This window comes from Triplophysa rosa, linkage group LG7 (genome assembly GCF_024868665.1).
Source record: "Triplophysa rosa linkage group LG7, Trosa_1v2, whole genome shotgun sequence".
In the NCBI taxonomy this organism is placed as follows: Eukaryota; Metazoa; Chordata; class Actinopteri; order Cypriniformes; family Nemacheilidae; genus Triplophysa; species Triplophysa rosa.
In genome coordinates, this window is record NC_079896.1 from 1,190,390 (window position 1) to 1,207,478 (window position 17,089).

The 17,089-nt window shown below is 39.9% G+C and overlaps 1 protein-coding gene across 5 annotated transcripts in view; it reads left to right on the forward strand.

Moving 5' to 3' along the window:
• Nucleotides 1-343: 343 nt before the first annotated feature.
• tfap2c (transcription factor AP-2 gamma (activating enhancer binding protein 2 gamma)) overlaps nt 344-17,089 on the forward strand; it is a 20,648-nt gene continuing 3,902 nt past the window's right edge. Inside the window, exons 1-7 of one of the 5 annotated variants that reach the window (XM_057337217.1) lie at nt 344-538; nt 4,074-4,523; nt 4,610-4,661; nt 6,503-6,719; nt 8,316-8,434; nt 9,663-9,804; nt 9,995-10,204. In XM_057337217.1, coding sequence (XP_057193200.1) covers nt 359-538; nt 4,074-4,523; nt 4,610-4,661; nt 6,503-6,719; nt 8,316-8,434; nt 9,663-9,804; nt 9,995-10,204 — 1,370 coding nt within the window. In that variant the 5' untranslated portion in view covers nt 344-358. Of the gene's footprint in view, nt 539-2,665; nt 2,900-4,073; nt 4,524-4,609; nt 4,662-6,502; nt 6,720-8,315; nt 8,435-9,662; nt 9,805-9,994; nt 11,480-17,089 lie in introns of those variants that run through there. The other 4 variants (XM_057337215.1, XM_057337216.1, XM_057337218.1 and 1 more) reach the window with 4 other exon arrangements.

A 17,089-nucleotide genomic window follows, 5' to 3' on the forward strand; every position in this document is an offset into this window, starting at 1 on the left:
CTAAACGTATGCAAGTATGCAATACTCCTTCCTGTGGGCTTTTAATTCATTTACATTTAAATTCTAGGTTCGCACGGGCACAACATGGAAGTTTCGGGGAATTTTAAAGTGGGTTGTTTTCAGGTTTGGGAAAATCACGAAAGGTTCTGTAGTGGCTGTAATATTTACTTCAGTTAATCCTTGTTGTTGTGGTGTCGTTTTTAAATGATGTCAAGTAATCACCTGACATTTCATTGGTGTGGGAACCCTGCAGGTGGTCTTGTGTCGATTTGTAATGATATGTTGGGCTTCTCTTTAATTGAAGTGACATTGTGTAACAGTGCGCTAATGTGAAGACTGATCATCTTCATCGATCGGAATGCCGCTGGATTGCTGCATCCCCCTCAGGTGTGACACCAGTCCGCGCATGCGCGCCGCCATCCTCTGCGTCCAGGTGTGTTCAGCTTTACAAAGCGCTTGTGATGTGAGCATTCGCAGCTTCACTGTGGGGAGTCAACAGCTAAAGCAGATGTCGCTGCTGGAGAGGATAGATTGGCGGGTAGGTGTTTACTTTAATTCAACTCTTTTTGGGGCAATGCACAGCAATTATTTTGAGCAACAAGGTAGCTGTTACACACAAAATCTCGACACAAACACCTACCGTATCACACTCTCATAGGCTACTCGCAATTACTGTCTTCTACACATCTATACCAAGAGTGGAAAACTTTTCTAAGGGTTAAATCGATCTGGTTTATCACTGTTGTTTTATACTCATGATTTTATTTTATTTCTTAATCACTGTTATCATTAAACCATCAGTCGTAACTCGCTGTGTAGGTCTAAATAAAACGCGCCAAGCCAATTGTTTTTTTTCGTCAGAAAGTGTAGACCAAAGAAAACAAATAGATAATGAGAATAATATAATAATAAGAAGAATAATTATAACAGCCTAATCGCAGATTTTCTTTACCGTTGGATGTGGAAAACTTCAGCCTACTGCTTTCTCCAAGTTATTATTGGTAAACACTCCATGAAACAAAAGCACAGAATATATATCATTATTAATATATAATTATTGCACAGGAATTCTATTAGGCATTTTACAATGTGCATTGCAATACACAATTTATAATTTGCACTAGTTAATTTATTTCACAGACGCTTTTATCCAAAGTGGTGTTACAAACTATTAAAAACACAAGAAATTAATCTCAAAACCACGTTTACAATATTTAAGTTTAATGAACGAATGTATTAAAAAGCTACCGACAATAGTGATAAATGGTAGTTTTTGTGTTATTAAATTAAAAATTATACACGGTAATGTGTATTTAATTAAACTGCATTCGTCCAGTGCTTTTAAGTTGCTCTTGCGTACAAAAAATTAAAAACTGACCATTTTATATATTTTTTTCTAGAATAACTAGAAAACTAGAATTAGTTTTCATTATTTGAGATATTGATTTGTAATTTTAAAGACACATGAACATTCAATTAGTATACTTTTTGACTTTGCGCATTTGCTAATTTCGTTTTGCGTTAGGCTATATTTATAACAGCTAATGACAAGAGACTTAAATTAATTTAGCCTTGCATCACAAAACAACAACAACATATTAACAAACAATAAAGAGCCGTATCTATCAACATCCCTGTATTTTCTGCAGAGATAATAATTTGATCAGACAAACAATCTTATTATGTGGATGTTTTCGCCAGGTTACGTAATTAGATTTTTCTCCACCCAAAATGTCCCTCAGGGTTGCATTATTTGCAACAAAGGAAAACATCTGAGAGCAGCATCGCCACAAACAGTCGTTAAGATTAAGATTAGTGAAGAATCCCACCCGTTTCTGTGCGCTTGAAGCGGAACACTGGCGTTTAATCTCCCGGTACCTGCAAACCGTTAAGAAAAGCGCCTGCCTTCCCTTTCACGAGTCGAGCTTGAAAAACAGATGCAGGATTACATTTAATTCACTGGCATTAATGGAATTAACTGGCAGGTGAGTCTAACCGATAGGATTAAAGCCAATTATCTTTCTTATTACTTCGTTCTTTCTTTTTCTTTCTTTCTTTAATTATTTCCCTTTATTTTGGTATTATGACCCTTCGTTATAAATTGTTGGTACTGATTTAATGTTTTATTGAATATGATTTTGCTAATATGTTTACATTTGCGTTAATGTAGGCCTATTTGGCAGAAGCCTTTCTCTAAAGCGACGCACAGTGCATTTAATTATACATTTAGCAGGATGTGAATATTTAGTGAATTCCGTTTGTTTTTATTTTATATGCATGTCTGTCTGTCTGCCTATCTACATTTCTGTCTTTCTATCATTATTACTAAATTAAAACATTAATTACACTATAAAAAACTATATAATAACTATTCTTTTAAAATAATTTTGCGTTCTTTGATTGAAATACTAAAAATAATACTAATATTGTACTAACATGTGCATCATTTTACAAAGACTTTTTTAAGTCTTGTTTTTAGTCTGTCAAAACACAGTGCAACTTTTCGACCGAGACTAGTTTGTCCTCAGAACAGACGGACAGCTCTGTGATTGGTCCGGCGTCCTGACGCAGTGACCAATCAGCATCAGGAATTTTAGACATCGCAATAGGACCACGCCCACCGCCGGTTCATGCAAATATAGTAGTGAGACTTTTGAGTGAGTATTGTCGAGTACAGACAGAGCAACGCTCGTGTCCGTCTGCGCGTGAGTTCAGTTCGTCAGTCCTGCTGCTTCACAACAGAGTTGATGCTTCACTTCTGTTCAGCGCGCGTTTCTGGATTAAAATCTAGACCACAGGCAAATATCCCAACAGCTCCACACATTCACGACCCACGCGTGTGAACGGCACGATGTTGTGGAAATTAGCAGATAACGTCAAGTATGAGGATGACTGCGAGGTAAGAGAAGGAAAGAGCGCAAAAATCGTATCCATAAATCTGTTTGATAGAGTTTTGCTTGCTTGATTGGAGAATTTGAACACAAATGTGTAGTCTTTTGTTATTTTAATCAGCACGCATTAATATTAAAAACTGACAAACGCGATTTCTGTTTGGAAAGAGCAGGCATGAGAGTTGTGGAGTTAACTTGAAGCGCGTGGGATGGTTTTGCAAGAAACTGAATTCAAGAAACAATGCGTTGTGTTTATTTAATACGATTTACTTGTTTGAAATGTTTTGCTTGAACGTTTTTTTAGAAAAAAAAATTTTTTTCGTTTTCAAAGCGTTTTATGCTTAGCAGAGCTAAACGGTTTCGCATTTCGTTCAAATAAAAAATGTGAAACTAGTTTCTAATCAATTTATTTCAATAGTTAATAATAAAAAAGTTAACTATTACAAACTAATCATAATAAATAAAATAGGAAATGTTTAAAGGCGTTCAATAATTTTTTTTTAGTTTGTAATCGGTTAAATCTGTGCAAAATTATTCTCAAGAAATGTATGCATTTTTACGCGTTCTTATATTTAATAACTGCTTCTTGAGGGATTGTTTCACATACATATTAATCTGAGTTCGACTCACGTGGCCTGTGTTAAACTGTGTAGAACTGGGCCGTCGCCACACATTGTCATTCATTTTTTTTGTGCGTCTGATGAATAAGTACTTTGTCAGACAATAGCACCCCGACATTAATGCACACACGAGCTGAACTCCATATGAAATACTGGGGTTTCATTTAAAATAGCTGCTTTGTCAGATAAAATAAACATTATTTATTGCGGTGTATTTGGGCCGTATATGACCTGTATAAATGCAAAGACGTTCACGTTGTCTTTCAAATTGCATTTCTATTTGCATGCAAAATCCTTGTTGTTTCCGTAATTCTGGTTTCAGGAATTAGTGAATTGCCGTTGACAAATGATCTGTATATCCATGGCAATTATTCAAGGCTCATCAGTAAAAGTTCTGTCCATGTATTTTTCGTTGCTAGCTCAATTGCATTACAAACGCGTTTTTGCATTAGCATTTATGCATTTGGCAAACACGTTTATCCATTGCGCATCCAAATAAAATAAAGGCATTAGTGCTCATTTGCAAAGAATTGATTTAGACTTGTATTCGTGTCTATTTTAGCAGGAAAGACATGATGTTAGCAGCAATGGGAACTCCCGGTTACCTCACATTCCCGCGGTGAGCCAGCACCTCTACAGTCCGCCGCCGTCCCTGTCGCACACCGCCAGCTCGGACTTCCAACCTCCGTACTTTCCTCCGCCTTACCAGCCCCTGTCCTACACCCAATCCGGCGACCCCTACTCTCACCTGGGTGACCCGTTTAATATCAACTCCATACACCAGTCCACAGCGTCACACCAGCAACAGTCATGGCCCGGACGGCAGGGTCAGGAGGTCATCGGAGCGCACGGTCGCAGCGGGCTCGCCAGTCCCATTCTGGGCCTCGAGGGCTCGTCCGGGATGCGCCGGGATGCCTTCAGGAGACCAGAGCTTCTCTCCCCGCACGGCATCGAGTCCATGGCCGACAACATTGGGTTGCACGAGCTTGGCCACGGGTTAGACGAGGTGCAGGTGAGCGCGCGCGCGTAATATGAGTGCTTATTGAATCATTATTGATCTGCAGCGCAGTGGATAATATTGCATCTGTTACCTTACAGCACGAAGGTGATCACGGCCTCATCGTTCCTGATCATACAGTCATCAAAAAAGGTTAGTAGCACTGCATGTTTATATTTATGTTTTAACTGTGATCGGACGTTCACACAATTCAGGCATGTTGCAAAATGACGGTTTGGGTAAAACATTTACAAACCCAACTGTTGGTTTAAAGTGACGCAGAAAATGTTCATATTTGACCAAAGCGTGCTTTAAACAACCCACCAGTTTTTAAACAAATCTTCTATTTAAGTCATGCCTGGCTCACATGGATTCGTAACAAATGAATAGCTAATTCAACAGTGTTCAATTCAAATATTGATCATTAATATTCTGCGCGCACGTATGGATGACGTCACCCTCATGTTTTATTCAATGATTTCGGGTCTGGGACGCCCAAACTCTGTATGTGTGAATGTAATAATAGCAATTTCAAAACCAACCTCTTCTTCAAATAGTTTTGAATGTTACATCATTGAAGCTGTGGCAGGCCTTTTATTATTCCGTTTTTCTATGATGTAGTGAATGGGGTCTCATATGCATATATGCTTACATACACACTTGCTTATTTGTATTAGTCACACATGCGGTGGGCATGCCGGGAGACTCCATTTTTAAACTATTTTTCTGCCAAACGCACAGTGCAACATGATTGTTACAGGCGCAGATGCATGTTGAGCACGGTCACACACCTTCAGTGTCGAAAGAAGTTGATATGGAAAAAGTCAGTCAGACCCCGAGCTTTTCAGGGTAGACGTGATGGGTGGGTTTGAGGTGGTACCGGTTCATACATATATCACTAATCCTTCAGGTCATGTGGTCGGTTTCACTAATCTGGCTCTGATCCGCTGCGCATTCTGTGGCGCTTTCAGCATGAATGGCAAGCCAAAGGCAGGAATTGTCTTTAAAATGGCAGATGTTGTAGCTGGAGTTGTGGATGTTGGGCAATCTTTCACACGGCGTGTTTGCTCAGAGAGCTCTGCTCTTTTGAACGCTGTCAGTTTGGAGTTGGACACACAGAGACGTGGAGAAACAAGAATGAACTGTAGTCAGGGTGTGGCCGCTTTTAAACATGCATGGCTGCTTCAGTCATATGCTGTGACATGAAACGTCTTGAAAATGAAGAGACGGTTTGGGAGTCTGTTGGTTCTGGATTTTACATCAAACCTTCTCGACTGCTTCGGCCTACGTTGGACTCTGAGCATCAAGACAACATTTCAAAGCGATCAGACCTGTGCTCACATGTGCACTTGTGTAGTTTTGTTTATGGTCGAGCTTCTCACGCGACCAAAACGAAACATGAAATCATTTCTTTCAGATGAAAAATATTTCTTTTCTATATATATATATATTTTTTTTTTCTTTTGAAGGGTAATGCGTATTATAGCATTCCTGCACATAACAGAAGGTTAAAATAGCACTCAAACATGAGTCATGGCCGTGGGATTTGCACGCAAGCAGGATCTTCAACAGATCGACTGAATGTAAAATAGTAACGGGTGTATTTCAGAAGATACTGTATATTTTCGAGGGCGTTCGGTGGTCTTCACAGTATAATTTGCTGCGCTTGTTTTGCTCAGGAATGGACCGAGGGATTCCAGCATGTGTTTTAGTCAGGCAGTAATTTAGATTTTCTTTGGAGTCACCCCGAGCGCCTTCCTGAATTAATGTCTATGTCAATATTTCAGGAGACGTGATTATAGCATGCACGCATGTTCTGCTTTACATCACAGTCTGTGTCACATGCTTGACTCGCGTCCATCCCGTCATTTATTTTTTCCATTCATGCCATGTCAGCCTTCAATTTGAAGAGACTCTCAGTATAGCATTCACTCTCAGGCTATGGATGCCGAGAAAAGTGACACAAATGTGTCTCTGTTTGGTTTCTGTTGTAGTGTCCATGCCGAAGGGAAACGCGTTTGGAATTCCCTTTCAGAAGGAGCAGCTGTTGGGAATGGTGTCCAATCCCACCGAGGTCTTCTGTTCTGTACCCGGTCGTCTCTCTCTTCTCAGCTCCACCTCCAAATACAAAGTGACCGTGGCAGAGGTTCAGAGACGCTTGTCTCCGCCCGAGTGTCTCAACGCCTCCCTGCTGGGAGGAGTGTTACGCAGGTGAGCATCACGCAACACTTAAGCGCATACTTGGATGTTTAGAATAGTGTGCATGCGGTAGAAAAGACTGGAACAAAAAAAGATGAATCTCATGAAACCTGTTAAGAACATGTCTGCTTCGTATTTCATACATAAAAATAAAGAAGGAAATATTTTACTGTTTATAGACACATTAAGATATTTAGAGATATTTAGCATTATTTTCATGACTATTTAAAAAAAAATACATTTTCCAAATTGTAAAGTATTCGTACATCACGGTTGAATTTCTTTTACTGCATTTACATTAAAAAGTACAACTAACTAAAAGTGAGGAGACTTCAGTTAAAGGTGGGGTGTCCGATCTCTCTTAGCCGTTGTTGATGTTCAAATCACCAAAACAGACACACCCCTACCTCCATCTGTCACTTTCGTCAGCGCCCGGCTCGACTAATGTCCGTCCTGTGCACCTTACTGCTGATTGGCTACAAGGTTGTTTTGGTACTCGGCCCGACTCAGTTGTCTAAAGCGTAATTCGGAAATCGGTTACCCCGCCTTTAATGTCTTATAGCAAAAAAGTGTAATGTGAATCATGAGAATAATGAGGTTAAAATTGAACTAAAATATATATTATGGGAAAGGCTTATTATACAAAATAAAATACTAAATATTGTTCTGAAATATTGCACCTAATTTCCTATTTATCTGTTACCTTTCTGGCCTTGTTTTTGTAAGATTATTGAATATAATTTGAGCATAATGCGAACTTCCAGACAGTTTATTCATTATTTAATTATTATGTATTTAGGGTGAAATGTGACTTGGACATGTGTTCTTCATACTCTTCACTTGTGATCTTTGGGAAAGATGAAGTCTCTTTAAATATGGTGTGTAATAAGTTAAATATTGTGTGTGTGATGATGTAAACGCAGCAGGTTTTCGTCTGATTCCGTGAAGCCGTCTGTGTGTAGTGATTTTAATTTCATCACTTGACCCTATGCCCCTCATGTGTAGTGTTTGGGGGGTGGGGGTGATGTCATCTCAGTGCCTCTTTTTCTGGGAATATTTTTAATTCTCCATGTGTCTGACTCAAACACAGATATTGGTTAAGTAGGTCATTTAACACAAGCGTTGAGGGGGGAATCTGCTAACAGTTCTTACCCCACAAGTAAAGGTTGATGTCAGGCCATAACTCTAGTCATGCGTGTGACGATGGCCGAAACGACAAGCAGGGATTCTGTCTGTGTGTTTGTTTAGCGTCATTTCAAACACAGAGTGCTGATATCATTCTGTTTCATGTGCCTGTTTATTCAATACACAAACGCAAGAAATAAAATCCATGTGTTTCACCTTCGCTAAGCTCCGCCCCCCCTCCCAACCTCGGGCATTGATGCCGGACAGAATGTCATATAGGGTTGATTATATTTACACAAGCGATGTGTGACATTAAAAGTCTAGTTTATTTGCTGTCTTTAAAAAAATATTATCCCAATATGAATAATATGAATCCCAAGGTTGATTGGTCGTTCAGATTTTTAAGGCGAAGCTCGGCAAAAGGTCATTTGTGCGGTTCATTAATTTACCGTTGGCTTATATGCTGTTCATGTTATTTTAAAGGGCAAAGTCGAAGAATGGCGGCCGTTCCCTGCGGGAGAAACTGGACAAAATTGGGCTAAACTTGCCGGCCGGTCGCAGGAAGGCTGCTAATGTCACCTTACTAACAGCCCTGGTGGAAGGTAAATACATCACTCTAACCGTAAAACAAAAAGTCTGAATAACAACACGACTGTATTAAAATCACTCTGTTGACAAAGTGAAACCAATTTGCTATGTATAAATTAACACGGTGACTTTTTTATCACAAACCAATGTTTTTCCACACAATGAATCTATCCCAGCTGTGCAGATTGACCAACAAAAATCTAAATGTTTTAAATTGATTTTTAATCCAATTTAAAATTCAAATCGGTTACTATTAGCTGTCCTTTACTTTAAAGAATGTTGGGTTGAGTCAACCAGTGGTTGGGTGAAATATGGGCAAACACAACTGTTGGGTTTAAATGAACGAATGCTGGGTTGTCAAATATGAACATTTTCTAGGCTAATGTAAACCAGCGGCTGGGTTTGTCCATGTTTAACCCAACTATAGGTTGAAATAACCCATCATTTCAGAGACGTTTTCATGCATAGTCAGGGGCGTTCGCCACCCCCCCCCAACTCATCCTGCAAAGTTGAAATCACACAATAATACTCCAAAATGCCATTGTTTGCCAAAGCATTAAGATTTTCTTTACTGGAATTAGTGAAACTAGACAAACGTGAAGGAGTAGACGGGGGGAGTCCACATACTTTGGCTGTGTAGTGTACTTAAAGAGTCTTAAAGAGATTTACAAGAGAGCTTACATGTAAGCATTCTTTACATTTTATGTCTTTAGTTTTACCTTTAGCATGAGCACAGTTAAACGATGAGTCATTAGTCATTAGCCTAAAGATCACGAGTGAAACAGCACCAGAGGCGATGTAGGACGCTTTTAGCTTTCTCTTAATGTCACACTATCGGGAACACGGGCCGGACACGGCAGCAGCATGACTGCAAGGCCGTGTTATTTACAGACCTTCAAAGCTGAATTAGGGCTTGTTATCACATGTTCGCTAGCCAAGAGGAGAGACTGACCTTAAAAAAGACAACTGTGAATAATGTGCGAGTCTATCAATGAGGGCCATTAGACGCCCTCAGCTACAGACGCTCATTAAAGACGCGCCGCGTGACCACCGCGCTCCGCAAGAGACAATCTATTCATCTCAATCCGTCTCAGTGGCCCCCTTTAGCATGGAGTGGATAAGATTCTTTATGTGATACTGTTTTGAGTCAGCTCCGAAGCGACGGAGTTGACGTTGACTCATCTAGGTTGCTCAGTCACATGCTGAGTGAGTCATCCGATTCCCATACGCTCCTGTCTGCAGGTGAGGCCGTGCACCTGGCCAGAGATTTTGGGTACGTCTGCGAGACAGAGTTTCCTGCAAAGGCCATCGCGGAATACCTCGGCCGACCACACGTGGAACGCAACGAGATCAACTCTCGCAAAACCATGCTGTTAGCGGCCAAGTGAGTAACCGTTTGTTCTTCCCAAATCACGTAAAACCAGACTCTTGAAGCATTAGGGTAAGGTGGCCAAGCCCATTTTGATTTTGAGTCAAGTCATTCAGTCCTCGGTCCCCACCTAACGTAGCTGTAATTCTTCCTGTGAGAAACAATGGCGTGCACTAATACTTTAACTGGTCATCTAATCTTGCAGGCAAATTTGTAAGGAGTTCACGGATTTGCTGACTCAGGACCGCTCGCCACTGGGAAACTCCCGGCCGGCTCCCATCCTCGAACCCGGGATCCAGAGCTGCCTGACTCACTTCAGCCTCATCACCCACGGCTTCGGCTCGCCGGCCATCTGCGCGGCCATGACCTCGCTGCAGAACTACCTCAACGAGGCGATCAAGCAGGTGGACAAAATGTACGTGAGTTCTAGCGGAGACCACTCGCAGGCCTCCTCCGACGGCACCAGTAAAGTAGACAAGATGGACAAGCACAGAAAGTGACACTTGTGGGACAGGACCGTTTGCAAGCAATAACCGTTTTTATCGCGGAATCACGTTTTTACCGGAACTGACTCGTTGCTATTGTAGATTCTGTTGCCGTTTCACTTTGTGTGTTTGTTTTCTTCTCCGAACGTCCAGGTTAAGCTTAAACTCAATGCCCTCTTTCACGTCTTCCAGCACTTTCTTCTCCGCAAAGACATAAACACATTTCAAAATGTAGCCTTCGTGAGAGGCGAGCGCCGAAGTTCCTTGTCGAGCGATCCCCGCAGGGCCACAGCATGAGCGATGTTTCAGATGAGCATCGGGAAGTCGTTTTCTCAGAGGGGAACCGCAAAGAGGAAGTTGTTGAGTTTCCCAAAGACACCATTTCAAGAGTTTTTGTGGATATTAACGATGTTTTACCGCCAATCTGGGAGGAGGAAGTCTGGTTTATGTGCGTCCTCCTCCATGGTGCTGCACCTCCTGTTGGACTTATCGTGGATGTGATGATCTTTCAGACATTTTAACTTGTTCTACGCTCGACTTCGTTGGATGCAGTGTTATTGTTGTTCTGTTTGCGAGTGTTGTGGGCACGCGTGATTGTCGTGTGTGCGCGGATGAATGCGAGTACTAAACAAACCCACTTCCACAGTGAAACTTTGCTATACGAGAAATGCTGTTTCAAGAAAAACGTACGATCTTTCGTCTGGGATGAATTCGATGAGTGTTAACGTGACGGTATCAGATATCACGCGGTGCATGTGTCGTTTGACCTTTTTTTGACCATGTGGCATTTCGTCTTCTTCATGCCCCCACGTCAAACAAGAAGTGAAATGTTCCTTTTGTCTTTCCCCTAATGTAAATATTTTCTAATTTATGTTGTAATTTAATGGGATGTGTAAATATTGGTACAATTAAGGTGTTTGGTTTAACTTTTTAAAAAGACGTGTTAAGCTTTTATAAAGGGGGTGCTTTTTTATCATATATAGTGGTTAGGCTACGGGTTTGATATTCTTTTATGTGTAATATTGGTTTAAAGCTGTAGATGACATACAGAATAAAACGCAGCAGTCTCTATTTTCGTCGGCCCATTTGTGACAGCGAGTTGTTCACTTCACTACACACGTTCCCGTGCCACTGAGGCATGTTGAACACGGCCAATTCATGTGTACAAAGATTCCTTTTCGAAAAATAAATGGCAGAAACTCTCACACCAAGTCGTTCTTGTCATTATACTAAACGTGAGCATGCAAATAAGTAGGTCAAGCCGAGACCTTCCTCGACATCATTCAGTCAGAAGAATGACCGAGCCAACAGCTGCGTACCTGGATTACAGGTCCAATCTTTATCTGTTGTTGTTTGTTGTCAACAGACCGTTCTCCTCTTTCCATCACAATGCTTATCACAAATTAGCGTGACAGCGATGCGACAGTTTCCGCATGGCGCTTTTCATATTTAAATGTTCCCCTGCAGAATTCTCAATGCGGTTTCGATTGAAGTGACAGCAACGCTCGTGAGAGAATGCCGAGCCCAACGTTAGCATCACGCTTCATTATGAATGTGGTCGCTTGCCGATCCAATCGTTGCTTTTTTTGTCTGTAAACTAAGCATGTGTTTTCCCACTTCGTATAAAGCACCAGATTCAGCTGGCTGATATCTCCTGACCAGTATACACATGGCTATCTCATCTCCTTATCAAAACCATCAACTCTCCTCTAGCTGGTTCTCACAACACACATCTACGTCTCTGAAAATAGCGTTGGAGATGAAATCGTAGGTGTGTGTGTGTGTTGAGTGACTGACTCATGCAACATAACTGACAGCCGCGCAAGTGCGAGCATCTCCCTTAGAACCTGTTGAACCAGATGTGTCACTTTGGAGAGCGCCCACAGTTACCTATAACCGCCCGAGCGTCCTCCACTTCTACTGCCGCCGCCAGAGATGTAAGCTGATATGCAGCAGTTTTTGCTTTGATGGCTGGCTGTAGGTAATTGTGGCGTTTCCTCTTGTACCTCAAAGGTGTTGATCGTTGTGAGACGTGGGTACAAATACACACGCCTGCGCTAACGCTCTCTTCGGGCGGTCCCGTGATGGTCAGTACACATGGAAGGGCTGCGACAGCGCCGTGTCTCTTTAAGGAGATGCACGCTGATGATGGTTGCTTACATTGGCTGTGACCCAACTCTGAAAATGGCAACAATGCTCAAGCAAACTTGATTAAAAACACGTGGAGACGAACACAGAGTTATTCATGTCCAGACATCGGACCGCCATGAGAAAAAGAGCCCGTAGATCTTTGATATAATTTTACATTATGAATAGATTTGTTTTTAGTTTGTTTGTTCACTGGGAATCAAACCCATGACCTTTGCTCTACAGTTTGCACCGTTGCAGTCCACTTCTATATTCACTGCGTTATTTGTCTTCATATTACATCAAAACTACATCTTTATGTTTATGAAGATGGTGTGAGATGGGTTGTTGCGTTGCTCGGGGGTTGTGGATGGTTGCCAGGGTGTTGCTTACAGGTCCAAGTCAAAAGATTTAACGCTTGAATATCTACATCGTGATATTTTGGTCTCTAGATATCGGTGGGATTTTTTTACTGTTCATTTTACTAGTACTAGTATTTTTAGGCTGTTTTAACATCTTAACATCTGGCAGGTTGTAAAAAAAAGTGTAGTCGCTCAGAAAAGGAACAGCACACAATTAAAAACAAAAAAATTGTGTCTAGTACACAAGTTATGCATATGCAGTATGAACATTTACTGGAAAATAAACATTATTTGTCTATAATTAATGTTATTGTTTCAGAATATTTTTCAACCTAAATAATAATTTAAGTGAATTAGTGTGGATGGGAATTATTAAGACATCGAAGCTGTCAGTCTATTATGTTCCAGTTTCGCACTATTTGTTTAATTTTAAATTTGTGCAGGTTGTGTATCAAACAACTTTTAAATGAACAAACATAGAAAAGAGTGTAAAATGCTGTTTTATTGTGACGTCTATGATCAGCCACAAGGCCTTTATAGTGTGCCAACTCGATTCTTCTTTTTCTCCTTTAAAACGTCGTCTTTACGAACGCTCAGATTCATTTTTGTGCTTACATTTTGGCATTTCGCCGATGCTTTTAGCTGAGCGTGATAAAAACAACAAAGCTCCACTGACATCCAACAGTATTTCTTGTGTTTAAACTCTCACTGTCAGTCTTGTATTTTTGAAATCCCGAGGCTATTTATATATAACAGAGAACCTTTCCGCTTTAGTTGTCACTGACGTAACCGCAAATAGTAACCTGGTTAGTTTAATAACACTTTCTTGCCTTCATTTCAAGACATGCACTTGAGAATGATGGCCGTCTGGTCTGGTTTGGATTAGCAGTCATCTGCATCGACGCTGATAGAAACAGAAAATCTAAACCGCTGTAACGTGTTAAACGGCCTGCGTCATGTTTCTCCAGCGCTCTTTTCCTGCATCTCTATGTGTGTTGAGCGTCAACATACGAGCAGAATTTAAAGGACCGCAACAACCATAAATACTCCCTTTCGGCCTTAAAATGATCCATAAAACTAGTGTTATATAGCAAAAGCGCTTATGTCTCTAAAGCTTAACACTAAATGCAACATTATTTTAACTATTAGGCGTGGAATGTTTTTTAATTTGATAATAAAAATCAAATGTTAATTTATTTCTTGTAAACGAGGAGAAAATTGCTGTAGTGTCATGCGCAGTAACTATTAAGTTGAACTTCTTTTGTGTTTCACTTTAAACAAAATAAATCAAAGTTTAGTTCCTGTCACTTTTATCAGTAATAAGGGACTGTGGCCATGGTCATCCTGATCCGTGCGCAGTAGGAGATATTCACATGTAAATGCTTTCTTGTTCATTTTTTCAAAACTATTATATAAACATTCTTAAAACATATTATATTTGCTTGAAAATCAAAATGATGCATTATTTGATGTCTTAATTTCAAAGAAATCTAATAGCGTATTGTGGTGTTTTTCCTTAAAACAAGATAATGTATTAGATTATATTAGATTATTAATTACATAAATAAATATCTATTCTTTCACAAAGTTTTATTCGATTTTTTCTGTAATGAAGGCATAACATCTTACGCTTGGGTTCCTAAGTGCATACATCTTGTTTTAAGGATGTGCAGATAATAAGAAAATCAAGAAAATTTAAAAGAAAAAATTAAGTGCAATAAGATCATCATTTCCGTCTCTCCTCTCTGTCCTTCTTCAAGTATTTGTGTGGGAATATTGGGGTCTGTGTGTGGGGTCAGACACCCAAACACCCCCCCCCCCCGACACATATCACCAATTAGCCTCCACTATTGCTAACCGAAGCCACAGGCTCTTAACCCCTCCACTGCAGACAACAGATGTCAGGATTTCTGAGGGAACTGTCCACTCCAGACCACTAAACAAAACATGAAGATCTTTCTCAGAGACCACCATTACCAACCTTCCTGTGTGCAAGATATTACAGCACACATTACCAGACGTATCCGGCTTAATAACAAGCATGTGTCTCTCTCTCTCTGTCCCAACTGAAACACGGCTAGTCCTGTTTATTCTTCTGTAAGGGACTAAACAGCAGTAATCCAAACATGCTGTTCAGATTCTTTCTCCAGCTCTGTGTCCTGTGCCGGAGGCATTATCAGATGCATGGCCTTTATTTTATGTTTGTTTTATCTACAACAAATGTCATATCGTCCCTTTTATTGTAAGAAATAGTGGCACTGCTTGAGACATCTCGATTTGTATTTTTGGCTTTTTTATGTATAAACATCTATAGAGTGAGATAAAGTTACTCGAGAAGCAGCATTGTGTAAAACAGACTTTTTAGGGAACATGTTTTAAATTGCTTATAAAACATAAAACAATCGCAGTAAGTTGCTTTGGATATAAGCGTCTGCTAAATGCCTAAATGTAAATGTAAATTGTTTATTTAGTTTTCTAAAGCTGCAACTTTTTAACTTTGTAGAGTTAAAAACAAATCCAAATCAGTTATTGGGAAGTACATAAAACTTTGAAAACCGTTCTCTTGTCTTACCTCGTACTTTTAAAACAATGTGATTCTCGCCGTCCACGGATGCTTCTTCACGCTGGACGGTCTGATGTGAATGACTGATAGTAAAACACATGTTAGTGTCACTTTCTGTGTGTTGATTCTTTACGGTAATGATGTGTTTGGCAATGATGTCATTCCAAACCTGTATGACCTTCTTTCTTCTGTATAACACAAAACAGGATATTTTAATGTACGCCGATAACCAAGCAACACCGAACCCCGTTGACTTCCACCGTGTGAACACAAAACCACTGAGACATTTCTCAAAATATATTTTTTGTGTTCCTCAGCAGGAAGAATCGCATGAGAGTGAATAAATGATGACAGAATTTTAATATTTGGGCGTACTGTCACTTTAAGACCCCCGACGTCCAGTCTGGATGTTTAAGCTTGCAGGTGTCTCGGATGCTTCTGTAATGTTCAGGTGACCGCTCATATTACGTGTATTACGGCTTCAATGATATCATATAATCTCCAAGGCAAATTTCATTTTCCACATGAGTTTCAGAATCAGATAGGCTTCGAGTGAAAAGCCAAAGAGGTTGTTAGCCATAATTACACCTCCACTATCAACACCAGTGTCCAGCATCATAAATCATACCAGAATATTAACATGACTTAAAAAAAAACATTGCAGGCCATGTGAACTTATTTCGGAGAGTCAAGGATGTTTAACTTAAAATTCTTTAGGATGAAATAAGATGAACAGTATGAGTTGAGAGGTATACAACAGCACAGCTCAAATTATCAAATCGTTTCTTTCCTGTAGGTTGTTTTATTTTACATTAACTCCTTGAAATGTCTTATCTACCTGTAATATTATAGTGAGAAAGTTACTCAGTAAGAATCTTATAGTAAGAAAGTCAAACTCTAGTGTTTAATACAAATGTCTGGGCGTGTTTCCACGTAGTTTTTTCTATTGCAATGTAATTTCGCATTTATCAGGTAGAATTTCACATAAGCCCGTTTTGGCAACACGCACATGGCAAGCGTCCCAGTCAAGGGTGCGTGTGTTATTGGGATTCTGTTTGTCGGGAAAGAGCGTTGTCCTTCATTAACAGACGTGAACGTGTAACGGCTGACATTGTCTTCATTTTAAACATTATTGATCATGACATGCTAACAAATGAGGTGTGTAGTATTATGTAAGTAGTGTATACCAGGGGTGGGAGGGACTAGTTTATTTTCAAATATTTTCAACACGTATGCAGTATGAATTGTCTGGTTTGTATGTTTTAGCGTGGGACTGTACAGTTGACCATCTCAAGACTTCAAGTTTACCTGACACTGACCAAAATCCAGATGTACGCTATGTTGGTCTTGGGATAACTGAACTACAGTGTTGGGCAAGTTACTCTGAAAAAGTAATTCATTACTAGTTGACTGTATAAATTACTCTCTCCAAAAAGTATTTAATTACGTATTACTAATTATTTTCTATATCCTACATCATCCTTGATTAGTTCAGTGATTCTTTTACTTCATTCAAATAAATAATATAACTGCATAATGTATTAATGACTGACCAAAGTACTACAAATGTGAGAATTATACATTAAAGCATGGAATTAAGAGTCAAGCACACACATATATTACACAAAGTATTTAGTTTAATTACATCAGAAGTAACTGTAATTAAATTTACAGGAAAGATTAGAGCAAGACAGAGAGAGACAGAGAGAGAGAGAGACAGAGAGAGACAGAGAGAGAGACAGAGAGAGAGAGAGAGAGAGAGA